The sequence below is a fragment of the Chrysemys picta genome, chromosome 3 (genome assembly GCF_011386835.1).
Source record: "Chrysemys picta bellii isolate R12L10 chromosome 3, ASM1138683v2, whole genome shotgun sequence".
Classification (NCBI taxonomy): domain Eukaryota; kingdom Metazoa; phylum Chordata; order Testudines; family Emydidae; genus Chrysemys; species Chrysemys picta.
In genome coordinates this window covers 140,203,655-140,225,707 of record NC_088793.1, presented here as the reverse complement: position 1 = coordinate 140,225,707, position 22,053 = coordinate 140,203,655, and the positions used below count along the sequence as shown (strand labels likewise).

At 42.7% G+C, this 22,053-nt stretch overlaps 1 protein-coding gene across 1 annotated transcript; it reads right to left on the bottom strand.

Annotated features, from left to right (window-relative positions):
• Positions 1-333: 333 nt before the first annotated feature.
• On the bottom strand, positions 334-8,305 carry LOC101949938 (cytochrome c oxidase assembly protein COX20, mitochondrial). Its single transcript, XM_005300546.5, has 4 exons — positions 7,992-8,305; positions 2,403-2,517; positions 2,201-2,264; positions 334-1,471 (listed from the first exon to the last, which is right to left on the bottom strand). Exons 1-4 carry the CDS (start codon positions 8,022-8,024, stop codon positions 1,330-1,332), a joined length of 354 nt encoding a protein of 117 aa, XP_005300603.1. The 5' UTR covers positions 8,025-8,305; the 3' UTR covers positions 334-1,329.
• Between the last annotated feature and the right edge of the window lie 13,748 nt (positions 8,306-22,053).

Sequence of the window (22,053 nt, the reverse complement as noted above, 5' to 3'; positions counted from 1 at the left end):
GATCAAGCAATATATAAAATTATAGCCCTGAGGTGCAAATAAATCCCCTTTCAGTCTACAGGGTAATAAGAAAAAATGTATTTTACTCACTAGAAAGGATGAACTACTTTGGACCAAAAGCAGTCTATTGGGTAATGCACTTTAAAACGAACAATACTGGGCTTGATTCTATGAGGTACTAAGTACCCTCATCACTGACATTAATTGCACAATGTAGATAAGCACAGTGTATAAACAAACGGAAACCCTAAATCAGAGCTAAGTTTCAACAATATACTACTGCTAAACAATACAATACCATCTCCGGAGTTTGCAATACCGAACAATTCATAGTGTTTTTTAAATACATTTATTTAAATTTTTATGACAAATACAGAAATGATAAATTTAGGGTACAGTTTCAAAACACCAATTTTACAATATATTATGCACATTTCAAAATAAAATATCAATCCAGCAGTGGTTTATGTAACTAATCAAGGCAACCAGGTACCGCTCTACCCAATTATTAAACTGTAAATAGTACAGGCTACTGAAGAGAAGTGCTCTAATTGGAAGACCGGGACTTATGAGATAAAGTATCCCAAACATAAGGTACAAAAGAGTAGCAAATAGCCCTCTTGAAAATTTATTAGTAAATTATTTCATTTTTAGTTTCAAATAGTAAAGAACATCCCATTTTTATCCTCAATTTAAACATGTCTATTAACTGTCTTAACTAGCCAACATCACTAGTAGAAGTTGCCCATTATACTGTATGTTTCACAGAGATAAGAGGGATCTTTACATTATTCATTTTGTTTCAGTCAACTAGATAAATATTCCTTTTATTATAATAATTAGTAGGAATAATTTTTCCACATTAAACAGCATAGAGATATACATTGAATTTAATTTTAAATAATGTATAAAGGTCTTGTTTAGATATGGAAAAATAATTATAGCCTGGATTAATTTTTTCTTTTATTGTAAAATGAAGCCAAAACTTCTAGTCATTTTAGAAGAGCTACACACCATTGTTCTAAACAATTCTGAAACATTATTAATCCTCAGCAATTAAATTTATCATTTTCAAACACAATGGGCCAGAAACTGGAAGGCCATCCCTGATTTGCATATAAATGTACACAACTTTTAAATCTATACACAACCTTAACATGTTAGGATCTTCTTTAACAGACTGAGTAGTTTGTTTGAGTCCAGTAGGAAAAAGATTGTGTGGGTTATCAGTTTTGTTCTCATCCCACACTTACAGGCAGAGTGTGCCTTTGCACTTCCATTTTAATACCCCACAGGTTGTATTTGACCATTGGGTTGCTCTGTGATAAACTAAGATTTGCTTCCTAGATTGCTGTTTTGTTTTCTTTCTGGATCAAAATCACTACTTTCATATAAGATCTTGTTTCTCATCCCTTCTTGAATAATTCTTTGCTGGATCCTTAGTTTTGCATGATTATATCTGCAATATATCCTTAAGGAAGAAAAAAACAAAATACATTTGAAAAATATCAAGTTACAACTGTTCAATAAGTTAAAATGAACTGTAAATTCTATGCATCATAACTGGACATTTTACAAGCATTTATGTAAATATTAGCACAGCTGCTAATTCTCTAAGGCATGGTTCTACAGCCACTTTGCACAAGGAATTCCCATGTGCACGCAGCTACAAAATTGGTTCCTAAACATATAGTTCTTTTTTTACTTTTAAAGATCTGAATTTGGTCCTGATCCTGCACATACTTACACACCTGCATAGTTTTAAACATGTGAACAGTCCTCATTGATTTTAATGGGACTACTTATGTACCTAAAGATAAGCACATCTTTAAGTGTTCACAAGATTATGGCCTAAGCTACAATTTTAACTGAAAGACTTGACAGTGGGAGGAAACAGAGACATGAAGGGAAGAGAGGACAAGAGGACTGCATGGTCTCTTAGGAGACTAAGCCACATGTAGCAGAATACTTTTTTAAATTTAATTTTTATTAAAAATATCAAGTCCAATAGCTTAAAGTTTATGAACATCCTTGCAAAAATAAGTTTTGGGAATGGATTTAAAGGAGAGGAAGGAGGCATGGCTAAAAGTCATGAAGGGTCTTCCAAGAAAGAGTATGAAAGGTGACAGAGGATGGCACAGGAATATATGTACAAATTTGCAGCACTGGTCTGTCAAAATTCAAGAAATATCTTATATACCAGCATCCTAAGGTTGTCAAAACAAAACCTCCCATTCCAAAGTCAAAAGATCTTCTAACTCTACCTGAAAGAGAAAAAAAAACAGATAATGAAAACAATTATCCAAACTACTTTTATTTCTCTCAACTAGCAGAACAAAACCAAGCAGAAAAAATAATCTCTCTTGCGGAAGAAATACAGGAAAACAATAAAAAATACTCACTGGTTGCTAAAAAATGTCCAAGGCCCACAACTAGAGAACCCAGTGACCCATAGAGTATTGACTCTCGTGAACAGGGAATATTTTGGACATCAAGGATTCCTAGTAACTTAAAGGTCTAGAATTAAAAAAAAAAAAGTAGTTAAAAATTATGACAAGATCTTAATTCAGATAATTTTTTTTAAAGAAATAATACATTAGAGTTGCATTCTCCATCCCTCTTTCTGATTTTCAGACAAAAAACCTGGTCCCCTATAGATTAAGTCATTAGTACAAAACAGTTAATTTGTTGTTGGTTTTATTTTAAATACTCCATCAGACTTTCATTATTTTCAGCTATACTTGTTTTGTGCAAAACAATGCACTGTCATACAAAACATGAGATTGTGAAAATAGAGTCAAATTCATCCCAAATCTATCCTGTTAGTCCACTGACTGCTACTGAATTATGTCAGGGATGAATTTGGCCCACTGTGTAATTCAATGATATGAAGTAAACTGAAAATTTTACCAATAATATTCATTCATTATAAGCAGTGCCTTCTGAAACCAGATTGGGGCTAATAAAGTGATAATATGTTTGCTAACTAGTTCCATCACTTCAATTTAAAAATCTAGAAAAAGGATAAATTTCCATACAGAGGCTCCAATCTCAACTCTATCACAAGGCTGACTTGATCCCCCTTTAGTGTTTGTGTGTGCGCGCAAGGTTGCATGTGTGTACACACACACACAGCGCGCGCCACGGTATCTTTCAGATTTTTAGGGTTGTCACCATGACAACTAAAATGTGTTCAGATTGAGGAAGTATTTTTTGAGATTAAGACTTAAAATGGCTCAATTCTGAAATGTCTGCGTCCTACCTGCCCAACAGAGTCACATTACCCCACGACATTTGAGACATAGGTAGACTTTGGACATAGGCTAACGCAAGAGGAAGTGTTCAGGGAAAAGAAAAGTAAAATGTTTTTTAAAACTATTATTCAAAAGCTAGACATGATCATTTCAATGAAAACACTGATGGAGGGGGGGGGGGGGGGAAAAGTGAAGAATATTCTTATCCTCCAAACCCACCAAGGCTAATTTTCATCTTTAGGTGCCTAAATACCTTTAAAAAATCTGCCCTTAAGTAACTTGCTACAGGTTACATAAGATGTTTGTGGTAGAGCTGGAAACAACGCCAATTTCTAAATTAATTGACCCATGTCTACCCACCAGACCATACAGGCTCAAACAAACTGCTTTATATAGCTTTACTTGGCCAACTGCAAAATAAGGATATTTACCCACTTTATAAAGTGATTTGAGATGTACAGATTAAAAATCTATGTTTTTATCTTGAACAGGGGTTCTCAAACAGGGGGTCACAAGCTGTCAGCCTCCACCCCAAAGCCTGCTTGCCTCCAGCATTTATAATGGTGTTAAATATATAAAAAAAAAGTGTTTTTAATGGGGAGGGAGAGAAGAGAAAAATCACACTCAGAGGCTTGCTATGTGAAAGGGGTCACCAGTACAAAAGTTTGAGAACCACTGATCTTGAAGCATTGAAATTCGATAAATTAGCTAGGAGGGCTTTGAGAACTAGTAGATTAAGTATTATATGTGTAGGCAACAGACCAGAGTTCTAACCCTGAGTTTGACACTTAATTTACTGAGATGTTTTAAAGCATATTTTACCAGCATTCAGCTTGTAGTTGTGTTGTGCTGCACATGAACATGTGACTAACTTAATTACATAGTGAACACGTGCATCTTTGTCAGGCAGGCATTGCAGGAGACAATTTGTTTGGGCAGCACTACTCACAATCCTTTAATAATAATCCAATGACCTGTCCATCCCATTTAAAATTGTAAAAAGCTAAATACCTTCATTTACATTCACACACAAAAAAATACCAATAGTATGTCTTTTACAAAATCCAAAAAGAATTAGTTTTAAAAACCATACACATTTCTGTAAGAACATATTTCAACAACAGAACAACCTTTACTCTGACCAAAAATAAATAAATATAGTTCTTGTCAGTAATCATTAACACAATCCTTTTGGGAAAAGACTGTTCTATGTAGCCTGGGGTTTCTACGGGAATTGAGTGCCTACTACTCTTAGATCCCTTTGAAAATCCAAGCAATAAACATATTGAATATTTATCAGCCTCAAATGCTGGTCCAAATACATAATTTTACCCAAAACTGATAGCTATTCACTTTTCTATTACATTAGTCTTCAACAGTAATTAGAAGTAACATTACCAAAAGAAAAACATTTAACAATTTACAATAGGTTATTATTTTAGATTTATAAAAGCCTCTACAGGCATCTCTAGATCCTCTGCTCTGAATACAGTTAACTGACAGTATTTCCTACTTAATAGTATTCTTCCAAAAAATCTATTTATATACCAAAATCAAGATGAAAAAATATGCATAAAAGGCCCCAAAAATATATGGCTCAGAGTCAAGGTTGCTATTGTTGTGATGAAATCTGCATTTCTTGCTGAAAAGAGTGTGTTTGTTCATTATGAAGGCACATTTCTGTCTTGCTTTTAAATCCTTAGATTTTACATATGTTATGATCAATAGCTATGTTATCACTTAGTATCTTTAGGTTTTTTTTTAAAAGTTATTTTTTAATTTGGAATGGTACTGTTCTTGGACACTTTAGATATATCACTGACCAGGGCTTCACTCCAGCTCCAAAATATACACTGCCAACCCCATCTCTTTCGAGGAGTTTTGTTTTCTTAACTGAACAGAAAAACAGTCTTAACTCAAACAACAAGGAGTCTGGTGGCACCTTAAAGACTAACAGATTTATTTGGGCATAAGCTTTCGTGGGTAAAAACCTCACTTCTTCAGATGAGTTAGTCTTAACTCAGTCCTCACTTTCAGGTTTCAGTTCTATCCCACTCACAGGCCTCACAACCTCCCAGTTCTGACCAGCTCTGCCCCCTCTTTTGGGCAGCAGCCTCAGGGCTGTCTCCCTGAGGATCTGGCCCCTTGCTCCAGGAGACCTACCATGGAGTTAGGTCCACTCCATTGTGGCTTTCCTTCCTCAGGCACACCTCTCTCAATCAATCATCCACTAGCAGCTTTTTAGGGTCAGGTGTATTCAAGCCCCACCTTTAATTAGGTGGGCTGGACTCACCTGCTCTCATCCAGGGGCACAGGGCCTAGTCTATCCACAGTAACCAGCTACGCTGTGACAAGATGGTATAGAAGATGCTATGCTATTGTATTACTTTTGAGAGACTTAATTTAAGTTCTTATGCAATGGTTATGACTAGTATTAGAAAGCCTGTATACATAAGATTAGAATTGGTACACAAGCGTAGAGGCCCTATCAAAATCTTCTGCAGAAAGTTTAAATACATAAATATCATTGGCTGGGAACGGTGAATCGCAGCCACAGGGAGCTGAGGGGCTCCATGCCTGCAGATGCTCCAAGTAAACAAAATGACAATGTATTAGATATTCAATTCAATGATTCCATAGAGTTTAAAATCATCAAATTTTGGTGCAGACCCATTTATAAGCCGACCCCCGCTCTTTGATGCGTCACATTTTTACCAAAAATATTTGGCTTATGAACGAATATATACGGTAATCTGAAACTAGTCAAAGCAGAGAACAGGGATTCTCAATTTTTTCAATAGTTGTGGTCCACACATTTTCATGGACCATCTCCCCTCCCACTCTCAATTGTACTGACTGCCTCTCTTCCCAACTGTGATTGCATAACATTCCTGTGACAATTAAATCACCTGATTATGTGGAAAAGAGATATTAGGAAAGCATCTAATGTATTCTTAGCTATCTTTAGCACACTTCACCAGCTGGAAATAAGGATGAAACCCAGCACCATATGACCTAAAAACCTCTGTATTTCAGCAGGAAGTACTTCAGCAGATCACAGATTGAGAACCTTTGTCCTAGAGTAGTTATATTCAGTTAAAATTAACTGGAAGTAAAATTTAAGAGCATGTAAGAGGCTTAAATTAAAATGTAATGTATTTTAATACAAAAATATTTTTGGTAAACAATATATGGGTACACAATGGTGCCATCCATTGAAAAAGGAGACCAAAAAAAAAAAAATATATCACAGGAAACCTTCAAGCTTCTTCAAATTCCCATGAGTTTTTCCATCTGTTTTTTAATGGTTGACACTGCATCAGGGCAATCACCAGGCTCTTCAGAATCTAGAAGAGCCCGAAATCACATCCCATAGAAAAATCTGTGGGGAAGGGTATATGGACATCTTCATTAGTGTCTCCCCCACACGCCCTATCCCTTTGATAGGTCACCACCCCCCAAAAAGGAGGACATGGGTCTTGTCCCAAACCTGGCAGATTCCAGGGACTCCTTGGGATGCCCTGTACCTCATCAGCATCTTGAAGGTAGGGCAGCTCCATTGGAGCCTTAGTACTAAGAACTCTTACAACATACGTCCCCAGTGCATGTTCTGCAGAAATGATAATTAATACAGCAGAGACTGTGGCATATATTAAATATATAAAGGATCCCAGTCACCCAAAGATCCACACCCAGATCTAAGGGAGAAGATAATCAGGTCCAAGAGAGTACATGACATTTACCAGCACATACTTATTTGCTTTTTAGTATTATTGTTTATTTTAGAATATTCACATACGAACTGTATGCATAATAAATAGGCAGAAAAGGATTAGATTTTATTGGTATGCATCAGTAAACACTGATTTCACTGTACATACAAATTAATAAGAGATTCCATGAATAATCATCGAAATGCACAGTTAAGTAAAGTATGAAAAGTGCTGCTTGAGAACTACAGTTTGATTTTAGGATATTTACTGTGTATATTTTGACATGCAATGTTGACAATTTGTGTTTTAACCGTCACAAAGCTTTAACTTTTTGAATCTCGACACCAATTATCCTAAAATAATTATCTGGGCCTGCCCTAATTTCCTACAACTGTGAACACTGAAATAGATTCAACTTTTTAAAAATGCTTAAAAATCCCTAGCCATGTTATCGGGCAAAATTATGAAAACCCAAATTACAGACTCTGGAAGCCTAGTTAGGGGGCGATCGCTGCAACCAGGGAAAGGCCGGCCCGACCCGGGGCTCTGGGTACTGACTTTGTAACCTTGAGGAGGCCCCTGTCAAGGGCAGGGGATCTAAGCTTAGCTTTGGCAGCCCGCTATGAGTGGGAGCTGGGAGAGGCGCACCAGCGCCAGCCCTGCACGCTGGGGGGACCTGGCTCCAGTGCAGGGGCGGCGGGAGAGCGGGCGCAGCTCCCACCCAGGGCGGCGGGAGAGCGGGCGCGGCGGCGCCTCCACGCGGGTCAGACACGGGCAGGGCGCGGCCGCCTGGCTCTGCGCTGAATCCGCATGGATCAGTCACCCGCTGGGGGCCGTGGCCCCACCCCGGGGCCGCAGGGACCCGCCCCGGCAGCGGGGGGGAGGACTCGGCACTGATATGTGGGGGGGAGACACAGCCACCAGCGGGGTGGCCAAGGGCCCTCCCCCGCGTGCTCCGGGGAGGCGCCGGCTCCCGACGAGCCGAGCCCACGAGAAGGCGCCACTCTGCTCTCCCCCCCCTTACCTTCTCCGAGTCGGGCTCGCCCTCCCCCGCCATGCCGCTGCTCACAGCGCCCGCCTCACGCTACCAGTGAGGCAGAGCCGGGCCGTGTGTAAAGTACTGTACGAGAGAAAAGTGCCAGCGGCGCCGCTCTAGCCGCCCGCCCCGCCTCATCTCTATGGTGGCCGAGATGAGCGCGCCGGGCGCCATTTTAGGTATAGCGCTGAGAGATTCCAGCAAAATCCTTTGTTCACTGAAATGGGTCACGGAGCAGCGCGGGGGCGCGCGCGCGCCTCTCTCTTTCCCGGCCCAACCGCCGCGCGTGCGCGCGCGTTCTCGCTGAGTCTCTCACCCGTACACACACACGGCGCGCGCGGGCACGGGGGCGCGAGGGGGTTGGCCCGGGGCGGGTGTCCCCGAGAGACGTGAGAGAGCTGGGGGAGGAGGGAAGATGGAGAATAAAATGGAAGGCGGTGATCAGACCTCAGGCGGGGACACAGACCTAGGGGCCAATACTGGCCAGTGCTTAGTGTCTCCTCACAACGGGGGTGCAGCAGGCAGCAGCACTTCTGAAGGCACCGGGGGGCGCATGACACGCCCCCCGCCCTACAGAGACAAGCCCCCAGCCCCTCTCAAGGGCATGAGGAGAAAGTGGCACTGCCCCTTTCCACATCTCCCTTGCTGGGGTATCTAATCACCAGTCCCTGCACTAGAAGTTATGCCAGCAAAAATATCTAAATTACAGTTTATGTAATTATACGTTGTAATATGCGTGGCCCACTGTACAATACATAAGATGAAGCTAGGCTGTGCCCCAAGTTAACAGCCATCTCCAACTGCTTTTGCCACCAATGCAACCTGAATTACTAAGAGAGTTAAGAGGCACTAAAAACCAGAAGAGTAAACATGCTAAATATGCTGGTTGAGCAATGACAAGGTGAAGGGAAAGGGACAGTGATGCATAACAGTGTTGCCGGCACAGAGTGCCCAAGGACAACAACAGCGGGTTCGTTGCCCGGTGTGCTTCGCGTCAATAAACACACCAGGTGGAGAAGCAAACAAAGTTTATTTGAGATCTCAAAGCGGTGCAAGGAGACTGGCACGTCTCAAATCAAGCACACTAACAGAAACAGTTTTTCTTCTTTTATACATTTTGCAGTTAAGCCTCTTCCCCCCCTTCCCCCTCTAGCCCTCCCTTTCTCCCCCCCATTCCTCCCTCTACCCCTCCCGTCCCTGGTAATAGTTACTAAGCAAATAACGATTACATTTAAGCAGTTAAGTCATTCTTGGCAGCTATAAGCCTAGCTTGTTAGTAACTTCTTTAAACCGTTATCTTGTCCCTTTTCCCTTCAGCCAGAAACATACAGGCCTCATTATTACCGCTTGATACCGGTGTGAGCAGGAGGTTGCACACAGATAACTGGTTGCTTACATATTCCAATTGCACCTGGCTTTTGAGGTTGATTAGAGTTTAAACATGGAAGGATAGAGTTTGGTTCACTTAGGCCTAGTGCAGGAATGCTTCATTGACACTTGTGATTTTCCACCCTCCCGAGTTACCTAGGGTGATGGTGATGCCTGGTGACGTCAACAACAGTATATAAATATTGAATGATGTGAACACTATGGAAGGAAAAGGATTATTTAGGGTTACAATGGGAAACAACTAGAAATAATGGGATATGATGAAGAGAAAATGTACATTGAGAATCAAGAAAAACATCCTGACAGGGAGATTTACTAGAATAAACTCTTAACCTGAGTTGTTTTGCAAGGCAAGTGCTGAAGTACTATTGGTTGGGACCTTTCCAACTGAACTAGGCAAAATACAAGCAAATGTACAATAGGAAACAGTCATGAGATGGTTCATACTGTAATTGGTCTTTTCCATCCCTCATTATTATTACATTATATACATATGAAATCAAACAGTAATATTTGGGGAGATAACAGTGATAAACTTTTTAACCCTGTTGAATGACATAGAACAGAATTTTTCAGTGGGACAGAATGGAAAAATTGAAGCTATTTTGCTTTAAGAAAAATAGAGGTTCTCTCTCATAAACAGTAAATTGTTGGGAGGGTTCATTTTAGGACACTACAATTGTGTGGAGATTCATTTTAGGACATTTAAAAAAATAGAATCCTCTCCCTCTTGGTGATGACAAACTGTGTTGTTTCAACAAAACATTTGTAATATTGCTTATCGGTTTAAAAAAATCTTCCCTCACTGATTTAAATTTTCAGTGTTTGAGAGCCTAGTCTCTTTACTAGATTAATAGTGTAGTCTACTGTTTGCTCTATTCACAAATTTGTTGTCCGCAGAGCATGCTCAGAAAGAATTAATGAAATGTATATCACTAAAATGCACTGGTTAAAAGTTTCTTAAAAATCAATTCAAGACAGACAAATATGGATTGAATTCTGATAGGCATATATTAGTTTTAAATATTTTCAAGTGATGATTATTATTATTTATATAGTGCTGTAAATGTATGGCACTTTACTACAGATAAAATAGGTTAAACAGAAAACAAATGGCAAAGTCTCTACCCTGAGAAGTTTGCAATATATACTTTTATTTTAAAAGGAATTCAGTTTTAAAAAATTAATTACATTTTCATAAATACTTTTCAAAAAATGAGGACTGAAATAAGGAATTATACAGAATAATATTTCTAAGATATTAATCATGCCATTATGAAGAAAAATAGATATAACTGTTACTCCTGATTAGATGCATTGAAATAAAGAATGTGACTATTTTTGAATAACAGAATGGGAAAATAGTTATTTTTTTCTTTAAAATACTGTAGTGTCATTTACTGTATAATAATGTTATTACTGTCATTTATTTGTATTATTGTAGACGCTAGGAGCCCTCATCCTGGGCCAGGACCCCATTGTGCTAGGCATTGTACTGAGCCTATGATGAAGTCTACCTTGTGTTTGATATGTAGGCAGGGGAATCAATTACAAATATTACTGGAAAGAAGAGACTTCATGGTATTGTGCCTGTCCATACAAAATCACTGACTCCATGAACATCTCCAATGTCACATGAAGAAGCTACTGTCTCATACTCACATAAAGGACAAGTTAACCACATACCTTGCAGGAAAAGCATTCCAGCACGCAAATAATTGCTAGAAGAATTTCATTGTTACATGGTGTAATGAAGTTGCTGCCTCACACTGTTCAATGGAGTTTTTTCATAGTTCCCATGAGCAGGCTGACACTACCATTATTTTGCATGCCATCAATGTCACAGAGAGAGGTGCTTCTAAACTCTGGATTTTTGCACAAGATACATGCTCTAGTGCTCTCTGCGAGACAGTTTTACTACATTATGTTTCCAGACTATGTACAAGAGCATCTGGGAGATGTTGAAGACCCCTCCCCACTGATCTTCATGACCTTGACCCAGTGGTTGCAATCCATGACCCTCAAAAGTACCTACATCAGAACTGTTGACCAAAACAGGAGGCCAGGAGTGTGGGTCTCAGGTTCGCCTCCCTTCCCGTATCTATCACTGAGGGTTTGTGCTTGGGGTAAAGGTACAACAAGATTTATTGATGGGGTGGCAAGGACTCCCCAGGTAACAAGGTGAGATGGATAATAAAACAAGGCAGGCTTATCAATAGGGATCTATATACGAGGATCAAAATGACAATGACACTACCATCTCTGGCAGCTTGATTTGATGGTGTCTTCTCCTCTTCACAACGGATGCAGCACGACAGAATGCCGGATCCCTCAGATGGAGATAGGACCTCAAGGCAGAGAGTATTTAGGTAAATCCCTCCCCCTCCCTTTACCTGCGTCGTCATGCGTGGGACAAGCAATCACTATAGGAGATGGATTAGGTGCGTGTAGGTAAGTATATTCCCTGCTTAAGATGACCCTTGTGGGGTAAATGGCCTACCCTGTTAACCCTCAGCCACTTGCTCTGCCCCAAACAGACAGCAACAAAACTCCGCCAATCTGGTGGGAAGCCTGGATCTAATCTGAGCACCGCCCTTATATAGACATAGGGTTGCTAGGCAGATTAGCTGATGACCGTAACCATCTTTTCCCGCCTAAATAAAAAGGCACCAAATTCAGAGTGAGGAGGGGACAAGAAGGGCTTACAAAATGGATGCCTAGTTGTCCGTTAGAGGATCCAAAATGGCCTTAGAATTTTTAACTCTCCAGCATGGCTTTTTTTTACATTTTCCTGGGCTGGCCAAGATTTCAGGAACAGTGGAAGCTCTCAACCTCTTGTAGAAATCCTCCTCTACAATCACAGTGGGATGTATGCGTGTGCAGTTAGCAGGGCTTGATGGATATTGGGGGAAAGGAATCAGAGCTGACAGTATTAGCATCAGTTTGAAATTAAAATGGTAAAGAACAAAATAACACCAAATTTGTTAACAGAATTGCTGCATATCAGAATATATTTCTGTTCAGAACCTTCTGTTTGGCTGATTGACTGCATGCCTTGTCTAAAAGCCAACAGTAGTCAAAGAAAATCAAATGTTTTTTTCCTCTTGGTAGATATGTTTAATTTCTTCCTTTTCTGAATATTCCAGTCACATAAATTACATTGAGACTTCTATTGGGAAATTCTATTCAAAATTTACCACCATCATTTTTAGCCTCCCTTTTGGATCTTCAAAAAGAAGAACAGGAGGACTTGTGGCACCTTAGAGACTAACAAATTTATTAGAGCATAAGCTTTCGTGGACTACAGCCCACTTCTTCGGATGCATATGGATCTTGTCATTCATCCCATTTATTTATTATGATCTGTAGTAGTTTTGCTTAAATTAGCTTGGTCATTGTTAGGGCTCTGGGCTTGTCACGGAGGTGGCGGAAGTCATGGATTCCGTGACTTCCTGCAACCTCCGTGACTTCTGCAGTGGTCAGTGTGGCTGATCCCAGGGCCATCCAAGCAGCTGGCCCCAGAGCCAGCTGCTCAAGCAGCCCTGTAGACAGCCACACCGGCCACTGCTGGAGCAGATCTGCAGCCAGCCGCCCACGTGGCCCTGCAGCCAGCTGCACCAGCCACTGTTCTGGCGGCCCTGGGCAGCTGGCCCCAGGGACCACCCAAGCAGTGGTCCCGAGGACGGCCAGAGCAGCTGCAGCTCGGCAGCTCCTGGCAGCAGTCCTGAAAGGCATCAGGGAAACTGCCCTCAAGAAGTTCATACTGATCCTACAAGGAGAATCATAGGAGTGGAAGGGACCTCAAGAGGTCATCTAGTCCAGTCCCCTGCACTCATGGCAGGACAACATATTATCTAGACCATCCCTGACAGGTGTTGGTCTAACCTGCTCTTAAAAATCTCGAATGATAGAGATTCCACAACCTCCTTAGGCAATTTATTCCAGTGCTTAACCACCTTGACAGTTAGGAAGTATTTCCTAATATCCAACCTAAACCTCCCTTGCTGCAATTTAAACCCATTGTTTCTTATCCTTTCCTCAAAGCTTAAGAAGAACAATTTTTCTCCCTTCTCCTTGTAACAGCCTTTTATGTACTTGAAAACTGTTATCATGTCTCCTCTCAGTCTTCTCTTTTCTGGACTAAACAAACCCAATGTTTTCAATCTTCCCTCATTTTCTAGACCTCTTCTCTGGACTTTCTCTAACTTGTCCACATCTTTCCTGAAGTGTGGTGCCCAGAACTGGACACAGTACTCCAGTTAAGGCCTAATCAGCACAGAGTAGAGCGGAAGAATTACTTCTCATGTCTTGCTTACAACACTCCTGTTAATACACCCCAGAATGATGTTCACTTTTTTTGCAACAGTGTTACACTGTTGATTCATATTTAGCTTGTGGTCCAGTATGACCCCCAAATCCCTTTCTGCAGTATTCCTTCCTAGACAGTCGTTACCATTTTGTATGTGTGCAACTGATTGTTCCTTCTTAAGTGGAGTATTTTGCATTTGTCCTTATTGAATTTCATCCTATTTACTTCAGACCATTTCTCCAGATAATTTTGAATTTTAATCCTATCTTCCAAAGCACTTGCAACCCCTCCCAGCTTGGTATTGTCCCAAACTTTATAAGTGTTCTCTCTATACCATTATCTAAATCACTGATGAAGATATTGAACAGAATCGGACCTAGAACTGATCCCTGCGGGACCATACTCGTTATGAATTTCCAGCATGACTAATACTATTCTCTGGGAATGGTTTTCCAACCAGTTATGCACCCACCTTACAGTAGCTCCATCTAGGTTGCATTCCCCGAGTTTGTTTATGAGAAGGTCATGCGAGACAGTATCAAATGCTTTACTAAAGTCAAGATATACCACGTCTACTGCTTCTCCCCTATCCACAAGTCTTATTACCTTGTCAAAGAGAGCTATCAGGTTGGTCTGACACGATTTGTTCTTGATAAATCCATGCTGACTGTTGCTTATCACCTTCTAGATGTTTGCAAATTGATTGCTTAACTATTTGCTCCATTGTCTTTCCGGGTGCAGAAGTTAAGCTGACTGGACTGTAATTGCCCAGGTTGTCTTATTTCCCTTTTTATAGATTAGCACTATATTTGCCCTTTTCCAGTCTTCTGGAATTTCTCCCATCTTCCATGACTTTTCAGAGATAATTGCTAATGGCTCAGATATCTCCTCAGTCAGCTCTTTGAGTATTCTAGGATGCATTTCATCAGGCCCTGGTGATTTGAAGATGTCTAACTTGTCTACGTAATTTTTGACTTGTTCTTTCCCTATTTTAGCCTCTAATCCTAGCTCATTTTCACTGGCATTCAGTATGTTAGACATCCAATCGCTACTTACCCCCCATTGAGTAACGGGCCTACCCTGTCCTTGGTCTTCCTCTTGCTTCTAATTTATATGTAGAATGTTTTCTTGTTACCCTTTATGTCTCTAGCTAGTTTGATCTAGCTTTAGCCATTCTAATTTTGTCCCTACATACTTGTGTTATTTGTTTATATTCATCCTTTGTAATTTGACCTAGTTTCCACTTTTTGTAGGACTCATTTTTGAGTTTCAAATCACTGAAGATCTCCTGGTCAAGCCAGGGTGGTCTCTTGCCATATTTCCTATCTTTCCTACACAGTGGGATAATTTGCTCTTGTGCCCTTAATAATGTCTCTTTGAAAAACTGCCAACTGTCTTCAATTGTTTTTCCCCTTAGTCTTGCTTCCCATGGATCTTACCTACCAATTCCTTTAGTTCGCTAAAGTCTGCCTTCTTGAAATCCATTGTCTTTATTTTGCTGCTCTCCCTCCTACCATTCCTTAGAATCATGAACTCTTCCATTTCATGATCACTTTCACCCAAGCTGCCTTCCACTTTCAAATTCTCAACCAATTCCTCCCTATTTGTCATAATGAAATTTAGAATAGCCTCTCCCATAGTAGCTTTCTCCACCTTCTGAAATAAAAATTTGTCTCCAATACATTCCAAGAACTTCTTGGATAATCTGTGCCCTGCTATGTTATTTTCCCAACACTTCCTCCCTTTTTCCCCTGCCTGTCCTTCCTAAGCAAGCCGTAACCTTCTATATCAATATTCCAGTCATGCGTATTATCCCACCACGTCAATTCTGTGATGCCAACTATGTCATAGTTGTGTTTATTTACTAGCACTTCGAGTTCTTCCTGGTTCTCCCCATCCTTCTTGCATTAGTATACAGACATCTAAAATACTGATTTGATTCCCCCCCAGTTCTGTCTTGTATCTCCCTTATCCCTGCTATAACAGCCCATGCTCCCCCCAAATTCTGACCCTTCTCCAAGGTCTCCATGTTTTTGACTTAGCTGTGGGCTTTTGTCACATGTGTTAGAGGAAAGGACAGAAAGGCAAAGAAATATATGTGGGCCTATGCTTCCTGTTTCCTTAGATTCAACCCTCCATTTCCTGCATCTGTCAACTGGTAGGTTTTATTTTCCCATAAAGGGGCCCTCCCACCTCTAATAACGAGGAGTCAGTTGGGATAAGGTGAAAAATAAATAAAGTGTATTGAAGAATTGGTGTACAATGAATAGCAAAGAAAGGAGGGAGTAAACGGTAAAATTATGCAATACAGTGATTCCCCAAAATAAATCCTATAAACAGGTAAAGTAAACCCCTCAATAGAAACCTTCTTCTATAGATTAAGCTTTGATTGTTGCCTGGGACCTCAGTCCTCTGGCTAGTTGAAAGCCATCGGAGAGGAGCTCCAGGGAGTCCCTTGATGTTCCTCCGGGTCTGAAGAAGAGTAGATGATATGTCGGGGGACAGCAGCTGAAGATAGATGATGGTAAGTAGGATGTGGCTGTCTGTCCTTCTCTTTTCCCTGCAGGTGATGGCAAATGCATGTCCAAGTGGAAGCAGAGCTGTGAAAAGAAAACCCTACCCGCCCCCCCCACCACTAGGATGGGTAGGTAAGTGCAAATCAGACCTGCGACAGTCCCTTGCTGTCACTTGGATGGACCGCCCCCTGAGCAGTGCTTGGGACAGACTTATCTAACCTTGCCCGGGAAACTCCATAGAAGGAGCAGAAAACCCCTTCTGGGAAACCCCGTGGAAAAGGTGGTAAAAGCCAGTTCTATCCAGAAGTTGTTTACCACTTCTGAGGAGAAATAAAAGGCGGGAAAACTGTGATCATCTGGGTCACATGGGCACAAACTCCATTTTGGGAACCAATGTGGGTTCCTGAAATTATACAAAACAGACATAACCCAAGACCTGCCCCCTTCAAACCTAGTTTAAAGCTCTCCTCACTAGGTTAGCCAGTCTGTATCCAAATATGCTCTTCCCCTTCCTAGATAGGTGGACCCCATCTCTGTTTAGCAGTCCTTCTTCTTGGGACAGCATCCCGTGGTCAAGGTAGCCGAAGTCCTCCCAGTGACACCATCCTCGCAGCCAGGCATTCACCTTCAGGATGCATCTGTCTCTTCTGGGCCCCTACCCTTAGAATCATAGAATCATAGACTATCAGGGTTGGAAGGGAGGTCATCTAGTCCAACCCCCTGCTCAAAGCAGGACCAATCCCCAACTAAATCCTTGACCGGAAGGATCGAAGAAAACACCATCTGCGCTCCCAACTCCTTCACCCTTACTCCCAGAGCCCTGTAGTCACTTCTGATCTGCTGAGGGTCATACCTTGCAGTATCATCAGTGCCCACATGGATGAGTAGCATGGGGTAGCAGTCAGAGGGCCAGATGAACTTTGACAAGCACTCTGTAACGTCTTGGATATAGGCTCCTGGCAGGCAGCATACCTCCCAGGATGCCATGTCAGGATGACAGATGGGTGCATCCGTCCCCCTCAGAAGAGAGTCACTAACCACCACTATCCTACGTTTCCTCCTGGGAGTGGTGGCTGCGATCCTCTCAGCCTTGGGGGTATATGGCTTCTCCTCCTCCACCTTTGGGGGTGATTCCTCATTGTCAGGGCAGCATAATGGTTTTCTATCACCATGGTGGGTGGGTTGGGAGTCAGGATGGAGCATTACCTGCTGCCAGAAGTAACCAGCAGCCAGTGTCTTCCCTGTGACAGAGCCATATCCTCCTCCCCTGTTGGTGTGACAGCAGTCCTCTATAGCTGGATAGCTTCTTCAGCCTTAGATGTCTCCATAGGAATATTCTTAAGGAATTCCTCGTGGGCATGGATATTCATCAGCCTAGCCACCTGCTCCTGTAGCTCTCCCACCTGCTTCCTGAGAGATTCCACTAGCAGGCACCTTTCACATTGGATGGTCCCCCCAGCCTGGCTTTCTGAGAGGGGGAAATGCAGGCCACAGTCTCTGCAAATCCACACCAGGATCTGGGTAGAGGCATCCATGGTAAGGTTGTCAGTCTGGATTCAGGCACAGGTAGAGGAGATTGGAGCAGCATTGGCACTGGTGATGTGGCCCTTCCTAACCATAGCGATCATATTACATCTCCCGCCCACAAACTCCCTCTCAAACTACCCTATTTGTGGTCCACTGCGGTCCTGCGGCTGGGCAGGAGAGGTTCAGCAAGTCCCAAAGCAAGTCGCCAACTGGTCAATATTACTATTCTCAACCCCTCCTGGGGGTAGGGATTGGGAATCAGGTAACTATATTGAAAGGCTAGGAGAGCAGGAGACCCATCTCCTTCAAACACAGTCAACCTTTTGTCTCTGAGACTCCTGTTTATACAGACAGGGGCATCCTACGGGTTTTTCAGTGCCCAAGCGGCAGGAGGTGCCCATCAGTACCTGAGAATTGTGACCGCTTCCTGCTCCAGCTGGGACAAGTGCATTTTCTGTCTGAGTGCAGTGGTTCAGCAATCCACTGCTATCATAGGTCCATTCAGGGGCAAACGGCTCACCTTTGGATTCACAAAGATTGTGAAGAGCACAGCAAGCCACAATGATGCAGATAGTATTGATGACACTGAATCCAAACAGTTCTATAAACAGGACCAGTGGGATTTAAGTCTGCCAAATGCACATCCAATGACCATTCTTTACATGTTGATAGTGTAATGAAACCTCCTTTTGCTAGGGCCTCTGAGTTGAGGGTATGGTTTCATAAGCCAAGGCAAAAGGGAGTATGCAGGATCCCCTAGAATAACAGTGGGGACAGTTTCTCCATTTATGACAATGACATAATAGTGTCGTGGTCCATCCATGAAGTTAGACTCCCAATCAGCAGAAAATCCTAGCATCATGAACTTTCCCAGTGCAGCACATGTTGGCATCAATAAATCAGCCGCTGTGATCCACAAAGGCCTGCCTAACAGTGGAGTAATACCCTTTGTGGTTTATGTGCTCCTCCAGAAGGGCAAATTATGAGTACATGAGTGGTTCTGGGTATCTGTGACCTTGGTGCAGTTTGGAAACCCCATTCTCTCGAAGATAGCAATTACATCAGGAATATTATTCCCACCACCTTGGGGTAAACCACACACCTGATTGCCTCAGAAACCTCTGCTACCTTTTTACCCACAGTTGAGTTACCAAACTGGTTAGCAAAGGACCTGTAACAGTTTGGGGTAGCCAGCGTCCAGGTGGTTATAGCAACCCACTTCTGAACCGGCATTGATGCACCTTATGAGTAGGGCCCTACCAAATTCACAGCCATGAAACACGTGTCACGGACCGTGAAATATGGTCTTTTGTGTGCTTTTACCCTATACTATACCGATTTCACGGGGGAGACCAGAGTTTCTCAAATTGGGGGTCCTGACCCAAAAGGGAGGTACAGGGGGGTTTCAAGGTTATTTTAGGGAGGGACTGTGATATTGCCACCCTTACCTCTGCGCTGCCTTCAGAGCTGGGCGGCCGGAGAACGGTGGCTGTTGTTCGGGTGCCCAGCTCTGCAGGCAGCAGCACAGAAGTAAGGGTGGCAATGCCATACCATGCCATCCTTACTTCTGCACTGCTGCTGGTGATGGCTCTGCCTTCAGAGCTGGGCTCCCTGCCAGCAGCCGCCACTCTCCAGCTGCCCAGCTCTGAAGGCAGCACTGCTGCCAGCAGCAGAGCAGAAGTAAGGATAGCAGTACCGCAACCCCCGCTACAATAACCTTGCGACCTCTCCCCCCAACTCCTTTTTGGGTCAGGACCCCTACAATTACAACACAGTGAATTTTCAGATTTAAATAGCTGAAATAATGAAATTTGCTATTTTAAAAATCCTCGGACAGTGAAATGGACTGTGAATTTGGTAGGGCCCTACTTATGAGTGTGTCGTGATGCTGGAGGATTGGGGCAAGCTGCTCACAAAGCTCCAGAACCGTAGCTTTCTTCGTGTGAAAGTTCTGTAGCCACTGCTGGTCATTCCTGGTTTGCATGATGATGGGATCCTACCAGTCTGTGTTTGTGGCCCTGCTTCAGAAGCGCCAATCTACATAGGAGAATCAGCAGCTATACCAAGAGCTATGAGTAGCATCAGCTTGTTCGAGTCTTCCTATGTGTGTATCATCCTCCTCCTCTGACAGGTGCCTTCAGTGGGTCACAAAATGTCACCGAAATGTCCACCAGTGTCTCATGGATGCTCTGCCCATTTCCTGAAACAGAAGTGATATCCCAGGCAGGACAAGTTCTTCAAATGGTGACTCCTCTATGTTGCTGGCTCTAGGAGCGTGCAGACTCAAAAGACGGCCGCTCAGCAGAATGTGGTGGTAGGCTGTGACAACTTCCTTTAAAGTGCTGTGGGATGGACTGTCAAGTTTTCCTTTTCCCAGAGTGCACTACAAACAAATGTCTAGAGCGGCTACAGCTGGAAGGGTACTAGGAAGCCTCAGATACACTGGCTTGACTCAGGTCTGCGTAGTGCAGGGTAGAGGCCTGAGTGCAGGTATGACACCTGGGTCCAGAAATTCTAAACCTAGGGCCAATATTCAGTGTGGATGCTCAAGCCAGGGTTACAAACACTGCACTTGCCCACATAGCCTGGCCTACATTACTGTGTAGACATACCCTTAGGTACTTATATGGCCCTCATCACCATAGTATCGAAGTGCCTCACAATTATTAATCTATTTATCTTCAAAACATTATCTCCATTTTGTAGATGGGTAACTGAGGCACACAGATTAAGTGACTTGCCCAAGTCTATGATAGAGCAGGATCACACCCATGAGTCCCACTCTACCACCTTAATCACAAGACCCATCCTTCCTCCCCTACCTTGATGAAGCCCTTTCTTCCTGATCCTGTGCTCCTGAATAGATCTCTTGACAGGAAAAGCCAAGGTGACAAAACTCATTCTTCTTTGCTTCAGACAAGAGGTTAATTATGTTCCTTTCTTTCTGCTCACTAAGTGGCTGCTCGGCCTTTTTTCCCAATTGTAAAACTGCAACGGGAAAAAGCAGGGAATTAATTCTTTGTTAAAACATCATCCAGAAATGGGTGAAGGTCTAGGATGAACTAGCAATAAAAGAGACTTTGTGGATCTAGGGAACAAGAAAGAGGAGCCCAGGATGCTAAACTAAGATCTGAGGCTAGATCCAGACTCCAGCTTCCTCAAAGTTCTGATTTGTGTGTTCAGAGGGAGCAGGGATTTTGCTTTGGCCTGTTACAGAGGCCAAATTGGACTTAGACTCCTCCAAAGTTCAGGGGAATTGGATCTATTCTTGGTATTCAGATCAAAGTTCTAGTTCCTCAGGTGTTGGGAGAAAGTCTTGTTGCCCCATTTCAAACACAGAATCATAGAATATCAGGGTTGGAAGGGACCTCAGGAGGTCATCTAGTCCAACCTCCTTCTCAAAGCAGGATCAATCCCCAACTAAATCATCCCAGCCAGGGCTACGTCAAGCCTGACCTTAAAAACCTCTAAGGAAAGAGATTCCACCACCTCCCTAGGTAACCATTCCAGTGCTTCGCCACCCTCCTAGTGAAAAAGTTTTTCCTAATATCCAACCTAAACCTCCCCCACTGCAACTTGAGACCATTACTCCTTGTTCTGTCATCTGGTACCACTGAGAACAGTCTAGATCCATCCTCTCTGGAGCCCCCTTTCGGGTAGTTGAAAGCAGCTATCAAATCCCCCCTCATTCTTCTCTTCTGCAGACTAAACAATCCCAGTTCCCTCAGTCTCTCCTCATAAATCATGTGCTCCAGCCCCCTAATCATTTTTGTTGCCCTCCGCTGGACTCTTTCCAATTTTTCCACATCCTTCTTGTAGTGTGGGGCCCAAAACTGGACACAGTACTCCAGATGAGGTCTCACTAATGCTGAATAGAGGGGAATGATCACGTCCCTCGATCTGCTGGCAATGCCCCTACTTATACAGCCCAAAATGCCGTTAGCCTTCTTGACAACAAGGGCACACTGTTGACTCATATCCAGCTTCTTGTCCACTGTAACCCCTAGTTCCTTTCTTCAGAACTGCTGTCTAGCCACTCGGTCCCTAGTTTGTAGCAGTGCATGGGATTCTTCCCTCCTAAGTGCAGGACTCTGCACTTGTCCTTGTTGAACCTCATCAGATTTCTTTTGGCCAAATCCTCTAATTTGTCTAGGTCCCTCTGTATCCTATCCCTACCCTCCAGCGTATCTACCAGTCCTCCCAGTTTAGTGTCATCTGCAAACTTGCTGAGGGTGCAGTCCACGCCATCCTCCAAATCATTAATGAAGATATTGAACAAAACTGGGCCAGGACCGATCCTTGGGGCACT